Source organism: Microcaecilia unicolor, chromosome 7 (genome assembly GCF_901765095.1).
Source record: "Microcaecilia unicolor chromosome 7, aMicUni1.1, whole genome shotgun sequence".
Classification (NCBI taxonomy): domain Eukaryota; kingdom Metazoa; phylum Chordata; class Amphibia; order Gymnophiona; family Siphonopidae; genus Microcaecilia; species Microcaecilia unicolor.
The window spans coordinates 65,793,358-65,817,676 of NC_044037.1; the positions used below are offsets into that span (position 1 = coordinate 65,793,358).

At 40.8% G+C, this 24,319-nt stretch overlaps 1 protein-coding gene across 2 annotated transcripts in view; it reads left to right on the plus strand.

Annotated features, from left to right (window-relative positions):
• LOC115474815 (SLAIN motif-containing protein-like) overlaps positions 1-24,319 on the plus strand; it is a 70,580-nt gene that overhangs the window by 35,370 nt on the left and 10,891 nt on the right. For both annotated transcript variants that reach the window (XM_030210482.1, XM_030210483.1), the window contains 3 exons: positions 6,671-6,985; positions 12,907-13,044; positions 23,261-23,573. In XM_030210482.1, the coding sequence (XP_030066342.1) occupies positions 6,671-6,985; positions 12,907-13,044; positions 23,261-23,573 (766 nt within the window). The remainder of the gene's footprint in view (positions 1-6,670; positions 6,986-12,906; positions 13,045-23,260; positions 23,574-24,319) is intronic.

Below are 24,319 nucleotides of genomic sequence, written 5' to 3' on the forward strand. Positions count from 1 at the left end.
GTGTAGCTTTTTAGGGAGAGCTGTACAGTAAAAGACCAGCCCAGTTCCACAGCTGATGAGTCAGGGTCTGAGACCTCTGGAGCGAAGAGGGGGTACTGCTCCCTAAATCCGTAGTACTAAGGCCAGCTCACTGCTAGCTCCCGAACGTGGGGCTGTTTATGGCTAACTTACTCCCTTGGTCAGGGACCACATGGTAGCCTCGTGGCAATAGCAGCCATCCCATCGTTAACAAAAATGGCAGCCATCTTGCTATCAGCCTGTCAAAGCTCAATAGGGGTTAGGGCCGTGGATAAAGATGATCCGGTTGATGTTGTGTATCAAGATTTTAAAAGACATTGACAGAGTTCCTCATGAAAGACTTCAGAGGAAATTGGAGAGTCATGGGATAGGAGATAGTGTTCTATTGTGGATTAAAAACTTGTTCAAAGATAGAAAACAGAGAGTAGGGTTAAATGGTCAGTATTTTAATGGAGAAGAGTAAATAGTGTGGTTCCCCAGGGGTCTGTGCTGGGACCGCTGCTTTTTAGCATATTTATAAATGACCTAGAGATGGGAGGAACTAGTGAGGTAATTACATTTGCTGACAACACACTTATTCAAAGTTGTTAAAATCACAAGAGGACTGTGAAAAATTGCAAGAAGACCTTATGAGTTTGGGCATCCAAATGGCAGATGACGTTTTACGTGAGCAAGTGCAAAGTGGTGCATATGGGAAAGAGAAGCCCGAATTATAGCTATGTAATGCAAGGTTTCACATGATGAGTCATTGACCAGGAAAGAGATCTAGGCATCATTGTTGATACGACGTTGAAACCCTTTGGTTAGCGTGCAGCAGCAGTGAAGAAAGCAAATAGAATGTTAGGTATTATTAGGAAAGGAATGGAAAACAAAAATGAGGACGTTATAATTCCTTTGTACTGCTCCGTGGTGCGATGCAAGGGTAAGAAAAATAATAAAGGGAAGTTGGTCAATGGTATGGTGGTATGCAGGTTACTGGAACCCATCCCACCAAGATCCTCTTGTAAAGAGTATCTCAATCATGAAACCACGGGGTAACCCTAATTGTCAAATGAGTAAATGCAATCCTGTTGCCATCACATTCAGAGGTGTAACATCAGCCACTTACAGAATCTATTCACTTGGAATAGATGCTACAGGAAGGGATCCTGTTGCCACCTTCCACATAGTTGCTCCTCCTAAAACTGAGCAGAGCAATCCCCTGATGCCAACTAAGGCCCCAGAAGTCAAAATTCCTTATCAATTAGAGGAGTTACCAATGCTAAAGATTTGATTGAACTTGAAACAGGATTTGGTGATACAAACTTATGGCTTGAATGGGCCCATTATACCACTGCTAGTTTGAACATTTCCAACTGTTATTTCTGTGCCCATGCAAGAGCAGAACCTACAACGGTTGCTTTTCCTTTGGATCTCTTCAACAACCCAGATGGTTTTTGGTGTATGCTGGAGTTACTCCAAAGTAGGGAACATATCAGACAGTCCTGCACTTATCTTGATAAACATCACCCTTATCTTCCCCCACGATTAAGGGTACCCCCAGCTTTTAGGATTCCAGACCTTAGCACTGTATTCTACACGTGCCTTGACAGACATTCTGTTAAAAATTCAAGGTTTTTGGGTAACTTGACCAACTGCAACACCACTCTTGGCAAAGGTTCCTTACGTGACCTGAATATTACTGATTTCTCTCAGGCCCGAGCAGATGTATGGTGGTATTGTGGAACCAACACTCTCCACCTTACCCTCCACAGAAGTTGGACTGGAACATGTGCCTTGGTAAAGCTGGTAATTCCAGTTGTTATTGCTTCCATGATTCTGCCCCATGCCATCTCTTCCCATGGAGTAAAGAGACAGGCAGTGGCCGAATCCTTTGATGATCGGGTCTATATTGATGCAATTGGTGTTCCAAGAGGGGTTCCAGATGAGTTTAAAGCAAGAAACCAGGTAGCTGCTGGATTTGAATCTGTTTTCTTCTGGTGGTCTACGGTTAACAAAAATGTCGACTGGATAAATTACATCTATTACAGCCAGCAGAGATTTGTCAATTACACCAGAGATGCAGTACAAGGGATAGCAGCCCAGTTAGATGCCACCAGCAGAATGACACTTGAGAACAGAATGGTGCTTGATCAAATATTGGTCGTAGACGGAGGGGTACGCAAGAAAATAGGTACCCAGTGTTGCACCTTTATCCCCAACAATACTGCACCAGATGGATCAATTACCAGAGCACTGGAAGGCCTCAATTCACTTTCTGAGGAACTTGCCACCAACTCTGGGGTTGATACATCTTGGACAGGTTGGATGGATAAAGCCTTTGGTAAATGGAAGACATTTGTCATCTCAGTAGCTACCACCATTATAGTGGTAAAAGCGATTTTTGTGCTTGTAGGATTCTGTATAATCCCGTGTGTCAGAAATTTAGTAGAACGCTTAATTGAAACTGCTATCACCAAGAAAGAGCCTACTACTACTTAATATTTCTAGAGCGCTACTAGGGTTACGCAGCGCTGTACAGATTAACTAAAAGGACAGTCCCTGCTCCAAGGAGCTTAGCCTACAGGACAATATGTCTTGTATGAAAATCTCCTACCCAAAACTGCTGGGACAGATACATCAGATTATCTCCCATGCATGGGTCAAACTGCTATGCAGCAGAAGCAGTAGAAAGACCTGCAGCTACATAGTAGGACACATGGGATCGCTGAGTATTAAGAGATGCTAACCGATATGTAACCAGTATATATACTTGCAGAAATATATATATTTTAATCAGCTTATGGTAAAGAAATTGCAAGAGAATAGCAATCATATATTTTTTATGCATTATCATATGTAATCATACTTGTAGATTTGTAGAAATAGCTTTAATGTAATAGATTTAACAGATGGACATATTTGTGTGACTTACCGCAGATTTGAAAAAGTTTCAAGAGGGGTTACATCTGGGCTTAGAAACAGGCCACGGATTGGGTTAAGTAAAGGGAACACTATATTCCCCACCATTATGCATATGTTAGCACCTATGCATATAACTTCTGGTTTTTCCATGCACTCTGCACAGTACAGGTTCACAAGATCTCAGAGGTCAATACCTCCCCTCACACATGATAGTCTAATACCTTCTGGAATAGACGGTAATAACCTCTTCTTTATGCTACCCCTCAGCGGGGACAGCAAGAGGGGAGCTGTATAAATATAGTACAAGCCTGAGGCCTACTACCCAGCCTGGGACCTGCTGGAAGAGCTTTGCCCAGCCTAAGGTTTGCTGGGAAATACAAGCCAAGGGAAGATTGATTTCAAAAGAGCATTTTCTTACTGTGATTTCAGTTTGATAGTGTGGAGTGATGAAAATAGATTTTGACCGCAGAGATAACAGGGAGGGACCTTGTACCAGGTGCATGAAAAAGCAGAAGTAAGAAAGAGAACATTTGTGGACAAAAACAGCTTCCCATCTGCCAAAAAAAGGTGGGGACTTTTTCCAAGGGTAAAAATATCAGAATCTGCGGTTAAGAGAAAAACCTGTTATTCGTCCACCTGGGCCATTTGCGTAGAAGTAGTTTTTTTTTAGAACTCCATAGACCCTAATGTAATGAGGAGAGTATAAATATGGTTGACAGCCTCCCTATGAGTGAGGAGTCTGAAGAGTCTGTGGCTAGAGTTAATGGTTGTGAATATAAGGCATTTCCATATGTAACATAATCTGTGCTGGTATTCCAGAGTTTGAATTTAAATGATTTGTGACTGGTTAATCTGTCATGCTAAACATAAGGATTCTGTTTCTTCCTTGCTGTCCATACTGCATTAGTTACCTATGGAACAAAGAATTCTGTTCATCATTCTCATGCTTACCCATAAAGCCCTCCGTACCAGATTATTTAGCCAGACTAACTCTTCCTTATACTCAGCTTGATTTCTCTGCTCTATAATCATCATTTGATTCTTCCCGAGCTTATTGGGAATCTACTAGTAAAAGAGGTTTTTTTTTTTTTTTGCTTTGTTTCTTTGAAACGATCTCCCACTTTTCTGTTGATCAGAAGTTCCCCTCAAATGCTTAAGAAATTTAAATACTCATCTTTTTACCCTTGCGTTCCAGAGTCTGTAAGGCCTGGGTCCTGGTCAGCAAGTTGGTTAAATTTGGATATGTCAAGCTGAGAGAACCTGCAGCCAATAGCATGTTGGTCTGAATAATCCTACTGTGTATAAGAATTACTTTCCTAAATTTTGATAGAATTCCTTTCTGATTATATTTTTGATTCTACATCACCTTGAATTACTTGGTAAGGTAGGCGATTTTATTAAATAGAAATAAACCTATATCCCTTCTCTTGCTTTTTGCAAAAACTTCTTAAATACCTTCTGCATCTTTGAGCGTGGTATTAAGTGCAATTGGAATTTATCGCCAATATATAGAAGGAAATATAGCCTTTAGCTTTCTACTACTACTACTAATCATTTCTATAGTGCTACTAGTAACATAGTAACATTACTATGTTACTAAGACTGACTACCAGGGCAGGTTTGTGAACCATTGATCTAGAGGCTCAATATGGCTTTTATCTGCTTGATATGTACCACTTTGAGGTTCTATGACACAGCAGAAGTCTTCATAAAAGGCTTTAATTGAAACAAGCCTCATACAAATCTGAAAGTTGAAGAGGAGTAGCCTAGAGGTTATAGTGCAGTGGACTTTGATCCTGGGGAACCGGGTTCAATTCCCACTGCAGCTCCTTGTGACCTTGGGCAAGTCACTTAACCCTCCATTGCCCCAGGTACCAAAACTTAAGATTGTGAGCTCTGTGGGGACAGAGAAAGTACCTGCATATAATGTGTACAGTGCTGCGTATAATCTGTAAGTGAGTAGATGCATGAAGTCTTTCAGTGTAGCAGTAGCGTCAAAACCAAATGCAGCCACCTTAAGTGTAATGACAACATTGCAAAGAGAGTGGCATGGCCCAGTGGAGCACAAATTGTAATTGCTCATATTTTTTGACAGGAATACAGAAAACAGCATAACCCTTACAAGGTAGATGCCAACGTTTAGCTTTGATCTTTTACTAGTTTCAGCTTGAAATATTTCAACCAGTACTGCTGCTTTAAGCTATTGAGATAACTTGTAAGCCATTGTATTTAGACTGCATTAGATTTTTTGCATTAGTTTTTTGCATTAGTTTTTTTTCTTACCTCTGCACTAATTTACTTCCAGTGTAATAAAATGATATGAAAAACAGCAAACCAGAAGCAAAATCAAAAACTGCTTTTTTTTTTTTACATCTTTGAAGGATTTATAGTTCAGAGTGTCCCAGGCCTAGGCACCCTTGACAAAGAGAGAGCCCCCAGCCACCTATCCTCTGTCAATGATGATTCAGCAATACTTACCTACACTTGGAATGTATCACCTATGTGCCCCCTCCTGCTCCCCACCATTTAAGAAAATGGTAGCTCAGTGATTTGTTGCCATTTTCAGAATGGTGGACAGCAGAAGAGACACAAGGTCAAGACTTCCCTGGGTTCAGGTAAGTATTTCTGGGTCATAAGTGGGGGAGCACAGGTAGTTCAGGGGCTTTCTGATCTGAAGGTCTCTCTGTTTCAGAGTGCCATGTGACCTGGGGAACCTTGAATCAAAGGTTCTTGGGTCCATAGGCTTCCAACTTGGGATTACCGCATCTGTACAGGCTGATAATCTTAACTTCCCATTGACTTCACTGAAGTCAATAGAAAGTTAAAACACTCCCCTCCAGAAATGAAATGGTCTCATCACTATTGGGGATGTAAAACATTGTGCTAGTCTCTTGCACAGTTTGTTGCATTGAAAGTAATTCCATATGTAGCTCATTAGCATGTACACCATTTTATTTGCCCTAAGATTAGCAATTTACTTCCTGTTTAGTACTGATATTTTTGTGCACGACTGTCCTTGCTATGTTGGAAGTAAGTGTAGAGCATGAAATCAGAAGTGAACTGCTTAGCTATACTGAGTGCATTTTATTATAGTGTCCTTTTATTTTGTTACATCTACTGTACTTTGTGTAGTTATGCTAAAGATGGCAAAGGCTTTTTTGTCAATGGTTTGTTCTGATATACAAAGTTATGGGGCTCAGAACTATCAGATATTAACAGTAAATGATGGCAGAAAGGCTCAGTTGGTCTGTATAGTCTGTGCAGTTATTTTTGTCCACATTGCAAAAATACATCTCAGAGCATGATCACTTATAAGCAATTTTATCCTCATTCAGGACAGTGTCTTTCTCATTTGAATGTTATCATTTTAAGCAAATTAGCATACAGAATACCCCAACTGGATCACACCCAGGACCCTCTGATCATCCCCCAACCACAAGGCTTTGTAGTAATCTTAATAGCTACCAATAGTAGTGTTGCCGTTGCCTTCCAGCAGGACTTCTGTTTTCACCACATGCAGTCTGCCAGACACTCAGCTGCTGATTAATTTTTTCAACTTAGCCAGAGATTAGGCTAATCGTACTAGTGAAGCCCCTGCGCCGACGCACTTCACTAAGTGAGCATTTGCATTTTTGCAAAAACTTTCTAGTTATTACCGAATTAATGCATTTCAAGCATTTGGCTACATATGGTTTTCTGTGTTTTTAAGCAGTTATTAAATACATATTATTTTACTTTGTATTACTAGGTCTCCGTCAGGACTATGCTTCTAGCTCAGCTTCAGTTTCCCGACGCAGTTCAAGTGCTTCTTTGCATTCTCTAAGGAGAGGCACCTACAGTGACCAAGAATTTGATGCGTACAGCCTAGAAGATGATGAGGATGACACTTCCTTATCCTATCGGAGTACATTCAGGTACTCGCCGTCCCCGCTCAGCTCACCAAGGTGTCAGTCTCCTTCTGCTATTGGAGATCACAGCAAAGGAACAAGTTCACGCATTCGACCACCCAGGAGACCAGTAAAAAATCCTGGGCCAGACAGGATGAAATATACAAACAATGAAGGTATGATGGTTGTTAACTACAGCACTATACTTTATAAATCTACTACTGCTTTCGGCCATTTAAAACATTGCAGTACAAAAAAATGTTAACAATGTCTGTCCATAAACCAAAACATGTTTCAATCATAGTTGCACTACATTTAAAGGTGGAATGATTGTTGCAACTGACTCTTTTCTAACAAAACAATCTTTAGAGGAGAATAATTGATCTCCTGCAGCATGAAATGGGATTGCAATAATCATTAAAAGAAAGGCGGTGCTACTGGACATTATGGAACACAATTTTAGTTTTTGCAATAAATAACACCGTAATTCTTTTTGATAAGGACTTAGCATTGAGCAGCTGGTCTGTAGTATATAACTAGAATAATTTCACATAGTTGATACACTTGCATTATGAAAAATTGAGTTTTAAATTTACTTTTTTGTTGTTATTTAGCACTGCTAGTGATATTGGATCTAGTCCTAGATGACATGCTGTAATGTTACAAGTAGCACATTTTTCATTTTAATTGTGAGATTGTTACACTTTTTTCTTGCTTTTTGTTGATCCTCATCCGTTCTCACACATGTACTTCCTGTTAAGTCTTGGAAACCTACAGAAACTAGCTTCAAGCTGGAGTTGGATAAAATGGAGAAAGTGTTAAAACAAGGAAAGATTGCTGTTATTGATAGGAGTGAGGACCAAATAAAATATCACATTTTGCATTATCAAAGTCACATACCATGCATATATAGATCTATTACTGTTTTGTTTTTGCATGTAAGCAAAAGGGACTCTCTACAAATGATCATGATTCTATGTTGAGAGTGTATTGAATTGCAGAGGTATTTCTTAAGTCTCTTGACAACACCATACAGTATGAGTTATCCATCCTCACTGAGAGTGCAACTTTCTGTGCATACAGACTTTTGTAAGCAGTTTTGAAAGAGAAATTATCTAGATAAGGCCCAATGCTCAAAAGCAATTAATCTGTATAAGTGGAGCCAGTGCCAATCATTAGTTTTAGTGCCATGTGCTATAAGGATAGCAATATTGAATGTAAATAACACTGTAACCGATATTTAAAAGAAAAAAATGAACATGGGGTTTAAATTTTAACATGATAGTATTCATTTGAACTTTTGCTTCTGTAGATGTATTGGCACAAAAAAGTATTTGCACCTCCTTTACCTGCTGGTAAAGAAATGGAGAGAAAAATACGCATGCAAATTTGAAAATTTCAGTTTTATACTTCTGCTATATTCACAACTGCATTTGTCCCTGGCTAGTAGTACGCACACTTGCCTTACATACAATCATCATCTCTTGGCAGTCCGGTGTATTAACCTTGAAAGGCAGTTCAGGGAATTACCTCTCTGCATTCTTGAGGTCATCATGTTGTCCTTTTTTTTAAGTTCATGGTTTGGTTTATTTTTTATTCATTTGATATATCTTAAAAATATGTATGCCTAAGTGGTGAAATGGCTGCTGCATTCTCCCTTTTACATAGCTCAAACATAGCCTACTATAGGGGTAATTTTGTAACAGGGCACCAATATTAATAGGACAGGAAGGCTTCTATGTGTCCTCATAAAATGTTAGCAGAAATCCTGCAGAAATCATATCTAGTAGATTGAAGGTGCAGACATTGCTTCACCCATAAGGGTGCCCCCCTTCACCCGTAAGGGCTATGGTAGTGGTGTACAGTTGTGGGGAGTAGGTTTTGGGGGGGCTCAGCACACAAGGTAAGGGAGCTATATACCTGGGAGCTTTTTCTGAAGTCCACTGCAGTGCCCCCTAGGGTGCCCAGTTGGTGTCCTGGCATGTCAAGGGGACCAGTACACTACGAATGCTGGCTCCTCCCACAACCACAGGGCTTGCATTTGGTTGTTTCTGAGATGGGCGTCCTTAGTTTCCATTATCGCCGAAAATCAGAATCGACCAAGTCTAAGGACGACCAACTTTAGGGACGACTTAAATGTCAAGATTTGGGCGTTCCCGACCATATTATTGAAACGAAAGATGGACGCCCATCTTGTTTCGATAATGCGGGTTTCCCCCGCCCCTTCGCCGTGACGTCCTGTGAGGACATCCTCAGGAAAACTTGGGCGCCTCTTTCAATTATGCCCCTCATAGTGGAATTGGAAAAGGTACAGAGAAAGGTGACGAAAATGATAAAGGGGATGAGGCGACTTCCCTTTGAGGAAAGGCTAAAGTGGCTAGGGCTCTTCAGCTTGAAGAAAAGACGGCTGAGGGGAGATAGATAGAGGTCTATAAAATAATGAGTGGAGTGGAACGGGTGGAAATGATTGCTTGTGTACTCTTTCCAAAAATACTATGATTAGGGGACACACAATGAAACTACAAAGTAGTAAATTTAAAACAAATCAGAGAAAATGTTCCTTCACTCAGCGTGTAATTAAACTCTTGAATTCGTTGCCAGAGAATGTGGTAAAAGCAGTTAACTTAGTGGGGTTTAAAAAAGGTTTGGATATCTTTCTAAAGGAAAAGTCCGCAGTCCATTATTAAGATGGAGTTGGGAAAATCCACTGCTTATTTCTAGGATAAGCAGCATAAAAATGTATTGTTTTGGGATCTTGCGAGGTACTTGTGACCTGGATTGGCCACTGTTGGAAACAGGATACTGGGCTTGATGGACCTTCGATCTGTCCCAGTATGGCAGCACTTATGTTCTTAAGAAGGAGGATTCTTCATCTTCATTGATACTAAGGGTTCATAACATCAAGCATCAGGTGGAGTCCAGGAAACATTAACATCATACTATATCAGGGCAGAGTGAGAGCATCAAAGTACCAGCTATTGCTGTATACTTGAAATGACCCTGCACAGAGATCTACTCAACCTTTTTGCTGGTGGAGTTTAAGCAGCCTCCAAGGACCTGATACTCCCTAAATTACTCATGAAGGCATGGCCTCCCCTCTCCCCCCCCCCCCCCCCCCCAATATCCCTGTTGGCAGTTTCTGAGGAGGAGCACAAGAGTAAGGATCTGTTCCAACCTTTCATTGATCAACATGACACCTTGACTTTTTGAAAATTGCAGCGTCTATATTTTCAAGATCATGGGATACCTGAAAGAGATTAATCACAGCGTCATAGTCAGTGACTGCTGCATTGCTGTTAATCTACACTGTGCTGGGAGAAGAGGGATGCTTTACAGAGACTCATGTGAACTAGATGCTCTGTAGAGATATACCTTCAAGGAAGTACTAACTTCTAACCAGTCTCAGATCCAGAACTCACTTTGAAGTTTTTTTTACTGGATTTGAATTGGAGCTTCAGAACTCTCTGAAGAGGGGAAGTTATAAAACTTAGTTCCTCCCCAAGGAAGGAGAAAGTCACTGCCTGAGGACCTCTCCTTGATTGATTTTACTATGGAAATGGTGGAGGCTATTCTGTTTGTTAGAGATGGCATTTCCTTCAATTCCTTGACCCTCCCAAGGAAGTTGTGATGGTGGCCATTTAAAGAATCCTTAAGGATATACAAATGAGAACATGGGAGACCTCTCCCCCACCCCCACCCTCCATATGCATTTAGTCAACAAAGCTGCTGAATATGAGAAGCTTTCTCATGATTCTGTGTTGGTCAAATCCACTTTAAAATGGTCAAGAATTCTAATTTCTCAGTAGCTCCAGAGAGGGATACCCAGATCTGAGTGCTTTTGAGAGGAAGATTTTTCAGAACACTATGCTTACTTCCCATATAGCTTCTTATCAACTCTTTATGGGTCAGTACATGTGAACCATTGTGCACAAGATTGAATTTGAAGGCTCTCTATCTCACAATAGAGCTGAACACCACCAGTCACTAATGATTAAAGAAAAGGTGTGTATAAAACACATAGGTCAGAATGACCTGTGATTTCAAGATGGCATTGAGAGCTTCTGCTTTAGGTATTGGAGCTTAGAGTCTCTTTGGAGATATGGTTAAGACAGCTTCTCTTAATAGGGACCACTGAAAGACCATTAAGTCCCTCTTCCAGACCACGTCAGACCCACTACCTTTGTTCTCCAGTAGGTACTTGAATGGGGGAGCAAAAGCAAATGTATTACTGTGAGAGAGATTCTCTTCATTCTATTAGGCAACCTTATCAGAGATCTAGCACTTATACTAGACAGCAAAGAACCCAGAAAATACAACTTGCTCCCCTTCAAAAACCTGGCATGGGGTTTTGACTAGCTTTAGGAGAAAATAACAAAAAGAGGGGGACACAAAGCTTTCACAGTAGATCAAAGGAAACAAAATAGTGTAAGTGAAATATTCCAAGAACAATCAGGCAAAAAACAGAAGTCCAAGCTTCTAAAAATCTCTTTATTCTTCAATAGTAGTGGTACAAGTTTGACTTGCCACTGGCAGAAGCAAACTTGGGCCTCATAGGATACCATCTCACATCTCAATAAACTTGCCTTCAGGCAGAATTATAAGCTGTCCTTCGAATTCAAGCTCAACACTTCTGATTAGAGTAAAGTCAGGTGAGGACAGGTACCGTCTTGCTGAAGGTGGGCATAGGCCTCCCTTGTAGATTCCCAGGTCCTTCTGAATTCAGATAGGCTTCCATGGCTATACATGTGTCCTGAAAATGGCCCTTAAACCTTTAAATTATTGATCTCTGGAGGAGACTGTTTTCAGGCTGCACCAGCAAGAGTATGCAACCACTAGGTACCCAAGGAGCCCCTTGAGAAGGCCTTGTAGTCGGAGTCCAAATCTCTTTCTAGATGATAATGGTAGAAATGTCTTCATTGTGTTCTGTGGTTTTGTGGTACTACTTGTAGGTTGGCTTTGGATAGATGGTGTTTTGCAGGTTCCCCAGACTTTTTCTGTTATCTTTGCCTGTATCTTATGTAGGATACAATGCCATCTAAGTACATAAACTTGAATGTTTAGGCCATGAGAGTCTTTGTTTTGGGGCCAAGAGTCCAAGACTACTGTGGCTTCCTCCCACCCAGTCTAGGTGGGACTTGGCTATTTCCCACTAGTCTGGACTGGTCTTTTACGGATAATAAAGAAGGTGACATTTAAACTTGATAGTTTGCGTAAGTCCTGCCAGACCACCATGGAAGCCATGGCAATCAAAAATGTATTAACGAGTGCATTGTTCATTCTGAAGTTACTTGGAACTATTTTTACCCTTGTTAGGAGTCTTATCTTTAGGTTACTGATCAAAACAACATTTTTGACTGCATTGTGTTTAGTTTTGATGGAGTTTTGGAAGATTGACCAAAACAATATTTTGTTGTCTTTGATGGATATTTATTTATCCTGGGTTTTTAGCTTTGAGATAGATATACTGCAGAGTGGAAGGCAGCACCAACTTCCTATAAGAAGAGTTAAGTTGACTGTGAGCTTGTTTTTCTGTCTCGGTTGGTTGGGGTAAGAAAACGGCAAGGCAGACAGTCCGCTAGATCCAACGTGGAAAACACAAAAGAGAAGCAGACCTTATGAAGAAAATCAGTCTTTATTAATTCATAAAAGCTACCAGGATTCAAATACACTTGCTCGAGATGGCTGTGTTTTGCCAGAATTCAGCTGCATCAGGGGCAGAAAAACCAGCTGATGTAAAACCTCAAACTTCACCAAAACTGGTCATAAATGTTCTCCCAAGTGTGAATGTGTGTATGCACCCTATGTATGTATGAGTTCATTTTGTAAAGTACAATTATTTGCCACAACTCTGACCCACCTCCTTCCAAACTACACTTCGAGAATGCCTAAACACAAATCATATAAACGTACTTTTTTTTTTTTAATGATGTGCCTACTTTTTACGCTCATATGGCCCTTTGCAATTTTTATAATAGTCAGGTTCTGTGCATGAAATGTGATTCATACGTGGAAAATGTTTTATAAATTATCCCCTTAATGCACAAATACCTGGTATAGATGTAGACTGAAAAGTTTGACTGCTGTCTTTTAATTTCAGAGGACATCCGTCACAGTATGCCCAATTTGGCAAGGACAAGTCTACGATCTCTTGATTCTGTAAGAAGTAGTCGAAGTTTAGAATCTGATCTTCAGGTACCAAACAGCCGGTTAACTAGAATTCAGCAGCCAGTAGCAGGTATGTCAGTGTCATATCCATAATTAAAAAAAAAAAAAAAAGAATTCATAATTTATGTTAATGGAACGTAATTAAGGAAATTTTACGTATATCAGCAATGTTGATCGCCTCAGGTGGGAACTTGCTTGGAAATGGAAGAGGCATTAGGTTTGTGTGATACTAATTACAGGTTGACTTTGAGCACAATGTTTTGCAGGTTTCCCAAACTTGTTTCTGCTCTCTTCCAGTCTGTACTTTGTGTAGTGTACAGTGCCTCCTACTGACTTAGCAAACAATGTATTGTTTTAGGAAACATGCCACCTTTCTCACAGAATAGCTATTGCTGCTGATGTTTTCATAGTCTGCATATTGGTTTACTCATTTGTGTCATATGACTAGGTCTGAGGTGACTGAAGCCAACATCTGGTAAAATACATGGAAATCACAATGGCAATGGAAAAAGGAGCCCTCTGAGATAATATTGTATGGCATTTATAAAGTTTTCTTCATGTGCAGCCAAGTGTGTAAAGCAAGTCCATCCAAAACTCATTTGCTTGAATCATCCGTGGCATGTACAGAGGCAGTTAAAATGGAGCCAGGAACATAGGTGCCATTTCTATGGGTAACTGAGCACCCCCAATATTCTATGCTGTACTTTATTAAATATGGAGCGGTGCAGCAGGGTAAAGCCAGGGCAAAGGCATAGACAAACTAGGCATGTGCCTAGGGCCCAAATGTTTAGGAGGGGCACTCTCAAATGTGTTGTTCAATGCCAAGTTTTTGCTTTGAGAAATTAGCTTCTGGAAGAAAGAAGTGTGGGGGGAGGGGGGGGAGTAGAGCCACTACTGCCCACAGAGGTCCAGCTCTTCTCCCTACCCTGTATACAAAGTCCTCCTTTCAGCAAGAGGAGTTGGCAAACAGTACTTTTTAGCTGCTGCTCCTTCCTCTGTTACATTTCATCTGCTCACAAAACCACAGGAAACTCCATTTGTGGAAGTTTTAAAATATATGTGTATTATGGTGGCGGGCCCAATCCATGTGTTTGCCTAGAGCCCACTAAAGATTAATCCTGCCCTGGGTAAAGCAAGAAGGAAGTGCTTCTGTATCCAGCTACTGCTCCCGCCCTCTTGCAGCCTGTTGGCTAGCTATATGTCTGATCTGTGGGCTTCAGGAGGAGAGGGAATTGCTGCAGTCTGTTGGCTATTACCAAATGAGGCAACTTGCAGAAACCTGTACAAAAATCAACAGAATGAACAAGAAAAGGGACACATTCCTATTACGGTCCCAAAGGGCACATGCACAGCACACAATAGAGCTAAAATCCAATGAAAACAGTAACAATCAGCCTTGGCTAGAAAGATAGTCAAAATAAGGGCAGAATAAATAATAAAAAACTAAAAGCCAGAACAAAATGGCCAAAATTCATACAGCTTGCAGGGTTGATACAAACACAGCAACTCTCTCTCTCTCATTCAAGAGAACTCTTTCTACAGCTGTGATAACACATTTAAATACACTTCCTGCCAGGGAGCAAAGTAACTAACAAGAAGTTTAAAATCTAAAAACTAATATAGGACCTAATAAACCATGTAAAAAGAAACAAAACCATGTTTTATTAGTTTGATATAATGCAATATTTTTGTGTCAGTTTTAATTATGCCTTTTTGTACATCATTTTGTTTTACATATTAATATTGCTCCTGATGAGTTTTACTAATATTGTAGCTAACCTATGCTGTTTGACCCTGCTTCTAATAATTCATTGGTGGTGTTTTCCTAACTCATGTTTTATGAAGATGTTTTAATAGTTTTTGATATTCTGGATTAGTGTTTTATTGTATGTTTTTATATTTCACCACACAGCTGTTTTAGCCCCTGATGCAGCCTCTAGTGAGGCAAAACGTGGCCACATCGGGACATGGCACAAATAAAGCCTTTTTCCTTAGCGTCCCTCCGGACCGGACCAGGATTGGACTGATGGGTTGTGCTCGCCTACCAGCAGGTGGAGACTGAGAAAAAACAATGACTCTAGAGAGCCAATAGGAGCCCTGGCCATGTGACCTTAGCCCCAGTATTTTCTCAGTCTCCCAGCAGGTAGGAAGTGAGCCCATTAGTCTCTCTCCTTTTCTCTTTAAGATATGACAGATATTTATAATAATTCTTCTGTGCCTGGAATCTTATTTAGAGGCTTGACAGGGTTTCCTTTCTCTTCTTTCTTTGACAGCCTCTGGGATGTTAAACTCGGGTGTCTCGAGTCCACCCCCCTTCCTCCCCATCTCCCTGGCTTAGCAGGGAAGGGCCGTCCCTTTCTTTGGAAAGGTGTACCGTCTTTGGGAGAGGCAGCCACTTTTAATAGGCAGCTGCTTTAAAAGAATAAAAGGGAAATTCAAAGAAGAAGCCTTTCTTTCCCCAGACTTCTAACGAGCAGGCAACTCCAGTGTTTTATTATGATTGAGGAGTTTAAAAAAAAAAAAAAAAAAACAGAAGAAAATAATTCAGGGTCTGTGGCTTTAAACAGCGATTTTTATCGTCAGATTTAATTTCCATCATTTTCTTGTGTTTTGGCGGCAGCAGTTTAATCAAACGGGAAAAAAAAAAGGCGCGAACTGCGTAAGCGCGGCCACCCGTTTTTTTCCGATATGGCTGAAAAGTTCAAAGAGCTGCTGTCGGTCAGCATCGCGCAGTTCACGCAGCCGGAACGTGTAAATTTTGCTCTCCCTTCGAGGTTTCTTCGGGTCCGGTGCTGCCTCCGGTTTTTCAGGGCCTTTTTCGCCGGCTGTTGTTTCTTTGCCGTTCCGCTGTGCTCCACTTGTTCGGAGGTGTCGAGCGCGCTGTCGACGATCGCCACGGGGCCAGTGGCGCGAACGGCGGCCATTTTGTTTCTCCCTCCGTCTTATCAGTCGGGGATCTCTCTGCTGAAGGTAAGGCTGCAGTTCATAGAGCAGTTCAGCTCCAAGATGTGTACACTTTTGTATGTGCTGAAAGGCGTATTCTAAAATGCACATCACATCAGCAGGCAATATTTGGTTGAAAGGGCTCCTTTCATATATGGATATATAACAAGCTTTTCTTGTTTTAACTTTCTATGTATCACGAGGCTGTTAACACTAGTTTTATCTGGTGCTCAGTCATTTTCATTGCCTGGTGGAAAATCTACATCTTATCATATCATAATTCATTTCAAGCATTTTCCTCAATAGCTGTAGTATTATACAGTGTTTTAAGAACTTTAGAAACTTTCTCTATAGGCATAGAGTAAATTTCTGTCTTTCTCATTCCCTGGTGAATAGGACTACATTGTCTAAGAGTCAATTGATTGGTACTTTGCAATTCTGACCATAATATCTTAGTTCCTTTCAAGCATTTTACTCCATGGCTATGATGTTATACAGTGTTTTAAGAACTTAACAATCACTTTCAATGGCTGTAGTGTTATACGGTGTTTTCTTTTTCAGATTTTAAGAAGCCTTCTCTATAAGCATACAGTAGATTGTTCAGATGCCATGGGGATATATCAGCTCTCTCATATTCTCTGAGGGACAGTCCTGTCTACCAAGCTCCCAATCACTCAGCTGCCTTAGCAGGCATGCTTTAGTCATGTCTTCCCTTCTTTTCCAACTGCCTTGAAGCCTCTCATATTTCATTTTAGCTTTCTTCTGGTATTTACAGGACATATGGTCACTTAGAGAATAAAGTCATCCTTTCATTTTGCATATTTCCCACTTAACGATAGTGGAAGGTCCTCAAACCATCTACTTGTGTTTGTCTCTACTCTATCAGTTCAGCATGGGCAGATTATAAACATCCTGGTTTGGTCCAGTATGCCTATACATACCATCTGCTATCTCTTCCTCTTCCTTAGAGACCTTATGTTATATCAAGCTTTTCTTGAATTCAGATACAGTCTTGTCTACACTGCCTTCACCAAGTGGCTGTGGCACAACTTCACTTTTTTCGTTACAGGTATTTTCCAAGTTTGTCCTTTTTCATTTTCATTCTATGCGCCTTCACTCCAGAGTTTTCTTTCAATTGGAAGGGGATTCACTCACTTCCTGTGTATTTATGCCATAGGTACATAAGTATGTTTAGGCTGGGAAAGGCCTAAAGTCCATCAAGTCCAGCTTTCATATCTAATGGGCATAGGTACATAAGTTTTGCCATACTGGGAAAGCTCAAAGGTCCACCTTTCTACAATCAGAACAGCATTAAAAAAAAAAAAAAAAAAAAAACTGTCACGAGAGTGTCGAACAGAAATCTCTGCTCCAAAAGCAAGGCTTTGCAGTAATTCTGCAAACTAACGCATACAATATTTGCCATGGCTGTTCACCACTAGGAACACCGGGGACCCTGGGCCTAGGTTCTGTGTTTTAACCTGAAACAAGCTCAACATTCATATCTATTGGGTGTGAGTCTGGTACTACTACTACTACTTAACATTTCTAGAGCACTACTAGGGTTACGCAGCGCTGTACAAATTAACAAAAAAGGACGTTCCCTGCTCAAAGGAGCTTACAATCTACATCTCAGTGAGGGAGGACGCAAGACCGTGGTATGTGGATTAGTGGTACGTGGATTAGGGAGATCCAAGAAATTACAGGCCGGTGAATCAGACGTTCATACTGGAACAATTTTTTCTGTCCGGAGTGTACTACCATAGCTGGTGGACTCCTATATTCAGAACTTACCCAACTATGGAACGCCATAGAGATAGGGCTGGGGTTTGTAGCCCTATTTAACTGGTGTCCTTGGTCACCCTTCCTCTTCTCCTCAGGATCCAGAGAATGGCTAGTTTTTTGCTTATGCATTAACCGGTCATTTTCAGCAGTACTCTCTCTTCCGTTCTTTTATAGATCTAAGAGGATGTTCATTGCGCTCTTAGGGTCATTTCATCCTTACCTAGACGACTGCCTAATTGGAGAAAGTCTTATCAGCAGAGTTCTCAGGTCACGCACCGGGTGTTGCATTTCTTACAGTCTCTAGGTTGGGTGGTGATTGTAGCCAGGCCTCTCATTTGATCTCTCATCAGATATCTCTGATTTTCTGTTTGTTTAGTCAGGTTGGCGCACAGTCTTTTGTCTCCTCTGCAAACATCCCAGTTTATATTTTTCTTGGTGACCTGGCCATTTCCTCGCTGTATTCTGCAGAATGCAATTTTACTTTCTAATTCCCAAGAAGGAATTTTCCTTCATCCTATTGCGAATCTCAGGGTCATCAATCGCACTATTTAAGTGTCATCTAGTTATCTCAAGAACCTTAGTTCTGTCTTAGGGATGCTTCGTGCAGTACACTTTTTGGCAGAAGCTTGTTTGTATATATTTTTTTTCTGGGGGACCACAGCAATTCGTTTACCTTCGGGTGAATTTTGTTTTCCCTACTGACAAACAAGGTGGAGAGAGCTATGTTGGTCCTTGCCATGGCAATGGGTTATGTCATCCGCCAAGGAGGAGTTAAGAGTATACTCTTGAGTTTGTAGTCATTTTTTCTTAGTTGTCTCACCCTGCATTTAGGTGAATGGACTCTCATCTTTTCAGCCTTACTTCCTCACTGCGACACTTCAGGGCTATTTCTTTTTGCCTTCAGGCTCATGAACATTTCTTGCTTCTTCCGTTCAGCAACAGTCTTGACGGAGACAGGGACAGACGCCAACGTCCAGCAGGGGTTTTTCAACCTTCTATATGCGTTTCTTCTGTCAACTCACTAGGTGTTGGGTTATATTTAAAAAAAAAAGAAAGAGAGAAAAATTCCATCTTTCTTCCATATCAGGCTTTATTTGGTCATCGGTTTTGGCTCTGCTTCAGTAGTTCTTTCTATGCGGCGGTTCATTTTTTGTTGGTTTTCATAAAGGATTACTCTCTTTTCTCTTCTCCTACAGTTTGCAGTTTTTTCCTGTTTCTGAGGTCTGATACGGCCTCGTCTTTTGGAAGATCTCGTTTACTTTAAGGTTCTTAGTCTCCTTCGCACGACAGGCCAAAATCCTCTTCAAATCACAATCTTAATCTTTCAGCTCTCGTAGGTCCTCTTTTTGGGCTGTTTTTTCTTCTGGTGTCCTTTAAGGTTTTCCCTCTTAAAGTTCTGTTTTCTAGTAGCCATAACTTTTTCTATAAAGTTTTCCTCTTCAAGCAGTGTTTCCTAGTAGCCATTGCAGCAAGTAGATCTATGTGTGGAATACTTCTACGGTTGGTAACTTCTTTTCGGTCTGCTGTAGTTTAGAGTTTTCACCTTTCCCAATCGGTTTTTTCTTATTGGTTTTGTCCTTCTAGCCAGTAGGCATAAGGGTTTCATTGTTTCTAACCCACTATATCTCGATCAAGGAAATGAGAATGTCTATTTCTCTTCTCACTGAGAGGGCAGTTCCACAGCGTATTACAACATATTCCACAACTTCAGAAGCGGGCTCTATTCTTACTACAGCGATTTTTGTTGCTCTCGGTGCACATTGGTAAGTTGGCAACTTAGTCCTAGTTTCATTTTATTTTGCTCATTGGGACACACTACATGTTAGTTGTCGCCAGGTGAACTATGCAGCATGAACATTTCTCTGCAGTTTTCATAGGGTCCCTCCCTTCAGATTACTGCTTTGGTACTTCCCATCAGTCCAATCCTGGTCTGGTCCGGAGGGGCGCTAAGGAAGGAGAAATTAGATCTTACCTGCTAATTTGCTTTCCTTTAGTCCCTCCGGACCAGGCCCCTCCCATGTTCTCTCTACTCTTTAGCTTCTTTTATTAAGTAGGAAGTGTATTCATTCCTTTAGCTTCTTTTATTAAGTAGGAAGTGTATTCATTCCTTTACGATTCGTGGAACAATACTATATATATACAAAACTTTACGTGGTCCATACCACTTCTCTGGTGGTTGCTGGTGAGCTCAGTTGCTGGAATCTATCTATAAAACCTTAAATACGCAATACCACTTCTCTGGTGAGAGTTGTGGCTGAGCTCAGTTGCTGGAATATCTATAAAACCTTAAATACGCAATACCACTTTTCTGGTGAGAGTTGCTGGTGAGCTCAGTTGATGGAATATATATAAAATCTTAAGTGGGCCATACCACTTCTCTGGTGAGAGTTGCTGGGGAGCTATAAGACAAGTGAGCCATACCACTTCTGTGGGCAGAGTTGCTGGTGAGCTCTGATACTTGGCATTGCCGAGTGCTTTGTGGCTGTTAGGATTCCATACGGCACAGTGGGACATATTCTAAAAAAAAAAAAAAAAAAAGAAATCAGTATCCAGCCTTTGAGCTTGTGCATGCTTATAGGCCCTATAGTTGCCTCATCCTTTGAGGACATTCTGTAATAAGCTTGTGCAGATAATGGGAGTGCAATTGCTGCAGGACTTGAGTACTTGCTAACTATAGGCACCACACTGATTTCCATATCTGCCTCGTCCCTGTGTTTGCTGGCGTTCCTAGCAGAGTAGTCAGGCCTTTTCTTCCCCCAAGTCAGCTAATTTATTTTTTGCATTAGCTATTGTGTTTTTTTGTTTTGTTTTGTTTTTTTTACAGTATGGCTTCAAAGATAGTCCTCAATAACTTTAAGAATATGGGCTGTGCTGCAAGACTGAATCTGGTATGGATATCCACAGCTGGTACTTTGGTACTTGCAGAGCCTAGGCCCGGATCACATGGACTCTAAATACCTTTCTTTATTTAAATAGATGTTTCTCAAGTCTGACAAGAGTATCCTTCAGAACCTTGGGAACAAGCATGGTCACACCTTCCTATTTGGGGGGTGGGGCAGAGGAAGATTAAAAAAAAAAAATAGAGTATCCAAGAATCTTGCATGCACAAGCTCAAAGGCTGAATGCTGATTTTTTAGAATATGTCCCACTGCAGCTGAACATGTTATATACTGCACGTAGGACAAAAATCTGGTCAGAGCCGGAAACACCAGAAGAGGAACAAAATGTTCTGCAGTGCAGAAAGCATTCCAAAGAGAACGCATGTGTAATATGATAAAAAGGCTTTATTTGTGCCATGTCCCAACGTGGCCACATTTTGCCTCACTAGAGGCTGCATCAGGGGCTAAAACAGCTGTGTGGTGAAACATAAAAACATACAATAAATCATAACACATAAAACACTAATCTTGTCCTGTGAACAAGAGGCAGATTTCATGTACAGGATCCAGAGGGTTCCAAAATTAGAGAAGCAACAGGTTTCTCACTATTCTGTGGTGGTGGTCAAGCCGCTACTTCTGCCTAAAGTACAAGAGCCCACTCTTCTGTGCCCCAGGGAAGGGATACTGATATAGACTCCTTGGGAGAAAACATTTTCAGAGTGCTGTCTGCATAGCTTCTTACCAACCCACTCTGAGCAGGACAAATCAGCTATACAGACTTACCTACTTTGGCCTTTTCAGCTATGATATTGACTGAAGTGAGTCATGAGGGAGAGAGCACATGGGAACCCTGTACATGTTCAAAAGGCTGTTAGTCTTTCTGAGCTCTGGGAGCTGTCCGTGTTGGTGCTATTACAAAAGTATATAAGTATTGCCTAGTGGGAAAGGTTGAAGGTCCATCAAGCCTAGTATTCTGTTTCCAGCAGTGGCTAATCTGGGTCACAAGATAATGGTTTATGGACTTTTATTTTAAGAACTTATCCAAACCTTTTTTTAAACCTTGTTAAGGTTACTGCTTTTATCATATTCTTTGGCAGCGAATTCCAGAGCTTAATTACATGCTGAGTATTTTTCTAATTTGTTTTAAATTTACTGTTAGTAGCTTTATTACATGCCCCCTTGTCCATGTATTTTTGAATACACCCATCTACCCATGCCACTTAGAATTTTATAGACCTCTATCATATCTCCCCTTAGCCATCTCTTTAAGCCAAAGAGCTCTAGCCTTTCTTCACAGGGAAGTTGTCCTATGCCCTTTGTTATTTTTGTCTCCGCATTTGTACCTTTTCTATTTCTGCTATATCTTTTTTGGAGATGCAGTTACCAGACTTGCACCATGGAATGATACAGAAGCATTATAATAATCTCAGTTTTGAATTCCCAACATTTTATTTCCTTTTTTAGCTGCTACTGTACACTAAACAGTTTCAATGTATCGTCAGTGGTAACACTTAAATTCTTTTCCTGAGTGATGACTCCTAATATGGAACCTTGCATCATGCAGCTATGGTTTGGGTTCCTCTTTGCACTTGCTGTCATCTGCCATTTGGATGCTCAGTTTCTAGTCTCATATGGTCCTCTTGCAATTTCTCACCATCCTCTTGGAATTTAAATAACTTTATGTTGTCATTGAACTTGATCACTTTGCTGCTTGTTCCTGTTTCCAGGTTGTTTATAAATATGGTAAAAATCAGCGGTCCCGGCACAGATCCCTCCATTGAGAATATTGACCACTTAACCCTACTCCACTGGACAGTTGCATCTGGAAGATGCTGCAGAAACAGCCCCTGCAGGGAGAGGTTTCAGTCATTGTGCAACAGTGATACTTTTAGTGATTTGATTTAGAAGCCATGATTGAGTTGTGGAATAGACCCAGCTGAAGATTGTTGCTTAAATGACTGAGCTAGGTGGTGGAGGAGGGACAGTGGGGAATAATCTTGGGTCCTGAATCCCAGCTCTGATTGTAATGAGCTGGAAGCATAAAACATCAGCAAGGAATTACCTGGACCCAAAAAGCACCAAACAAATGAGGATTATTATGCTACAGGCATTTTTACTGCACGTGTTTGTGCTAGCAATTCCCATAGCCAGCAGAGTGATCAACCTGGTAAGTCAGTCCTACAAATAGCTGTCTCATAGTTGAAAATTGGGCTAGGTGCAGGATTGTGGTTAAGGCCTTGAAGTCTGATGGCAGTCACTTTCCTCCCCTAGTATCATATGATTATGGGACTAGATGGATATAGTGGAGGAACTAGGCTGAGACTCTGAACCTATAACAAGCAGTGGCCAGCTGAACTTCAGAATACTGCAGGGAAGGACAGTCTTCAAGGAGGTGGTTTTGTGTATCTACTGGCAGGGTGGCATGTATTAGTTTTGAATGTGCTTCTCCAGGAAAGCCATGTGTAAAATTTTATAAGAGCAAAAACAATGCTGGCTTTTATTTAATAGATTGAAAAAAGGAGAATTAGCAGGTAAGCTCTTACACTTGCAAGTGTATGAAATATAGCTTGCAATACTCAATCCAGTAGACAATGATGTGGAAAAAAATTAAGCTTTTGTTTTCAGTCCTGTACTGAACATAAATTGTGTCTTAGCAAAATGCCTTTATTCCCACTCTTTTAGGACTGACTCCTACAAAGCTTAGATATTCTCCTGCTGCAGTGCAGTCTTCTTTGACAGTCCGACAGCCAGCGAAAGCTTCGACCAGCACAAGTACTTTGTTGAGCTCCAGACAGCCAGTAAAATCCTCTGGTTATGGCAGTCCTTCTAGTGAGGTTCGAAAAATGCAGTCTGGTGCAGGTTTAAATTCCAGTAGCATTTCCGCCACCACCAGAGCTGCTATGGTCACTGCACCTAAAAGCTCCCCTGTAAAATCCAGAACATCAAGTGGAGGAGTTGTATCTCATAAGAGCAAGACAAATCAACCATCTAGAAGGTAAGATTTATAAAGCACTTAGTATTTAATGTTCTATTTTTTCTTTTAAAAAAACAGCAAATTTGTTACACTAATATGTGATGTCACCATTGCCAAAGTGCAACACTTTTTTTTTTTTTGTCATAAGACATCCCTGAACATGTATAGCAGCTTCTGTGTTCCCAAGGCTGTGCAACATGCCAAAATTCAATTTTACAATTAGCAGTTTTATACAAACAGTTGACCTACAGTAATATCTGATGATTGGGTCTGGCAGATAATATATTTTATAATATAAATCTCCCATTGAGGAGGGCTTTAACTCTCCAGTGTGCACTAGGAATTACTAATTTTGTAGATCCTCTACCATCTTTGCTCCACTAAAGAAAATGGGGCATGTCATCCAATCCTAGACCTCCAGGTCTTCAGCAGATGAGAGAAGTTCAAGATGTTTAAGTTTGGATACTTTGAGACTAGCTCTGCTGTCTGAATCTAAAGGAAACATATGCGCATAGAGGCACATCTAAGTCATAAGAACAGTCTGATTCATTATGGGGGACCTATCACCTCCAGTACCACATATCCATATGTAATTATAAAATGCTTGCTTTTTCGTCATTAATATACAAAAACCTTGAAAGATGGTTTTCATATTTTTAGACTAATACAATGTGATATACTTAGGCCTAGCAGACTCTTCCTTGAAACCTTTACGGATAGTGCAGAACTCTGTGGCTAGGAAAGTATCAGTGTCCAACAAATTGCCC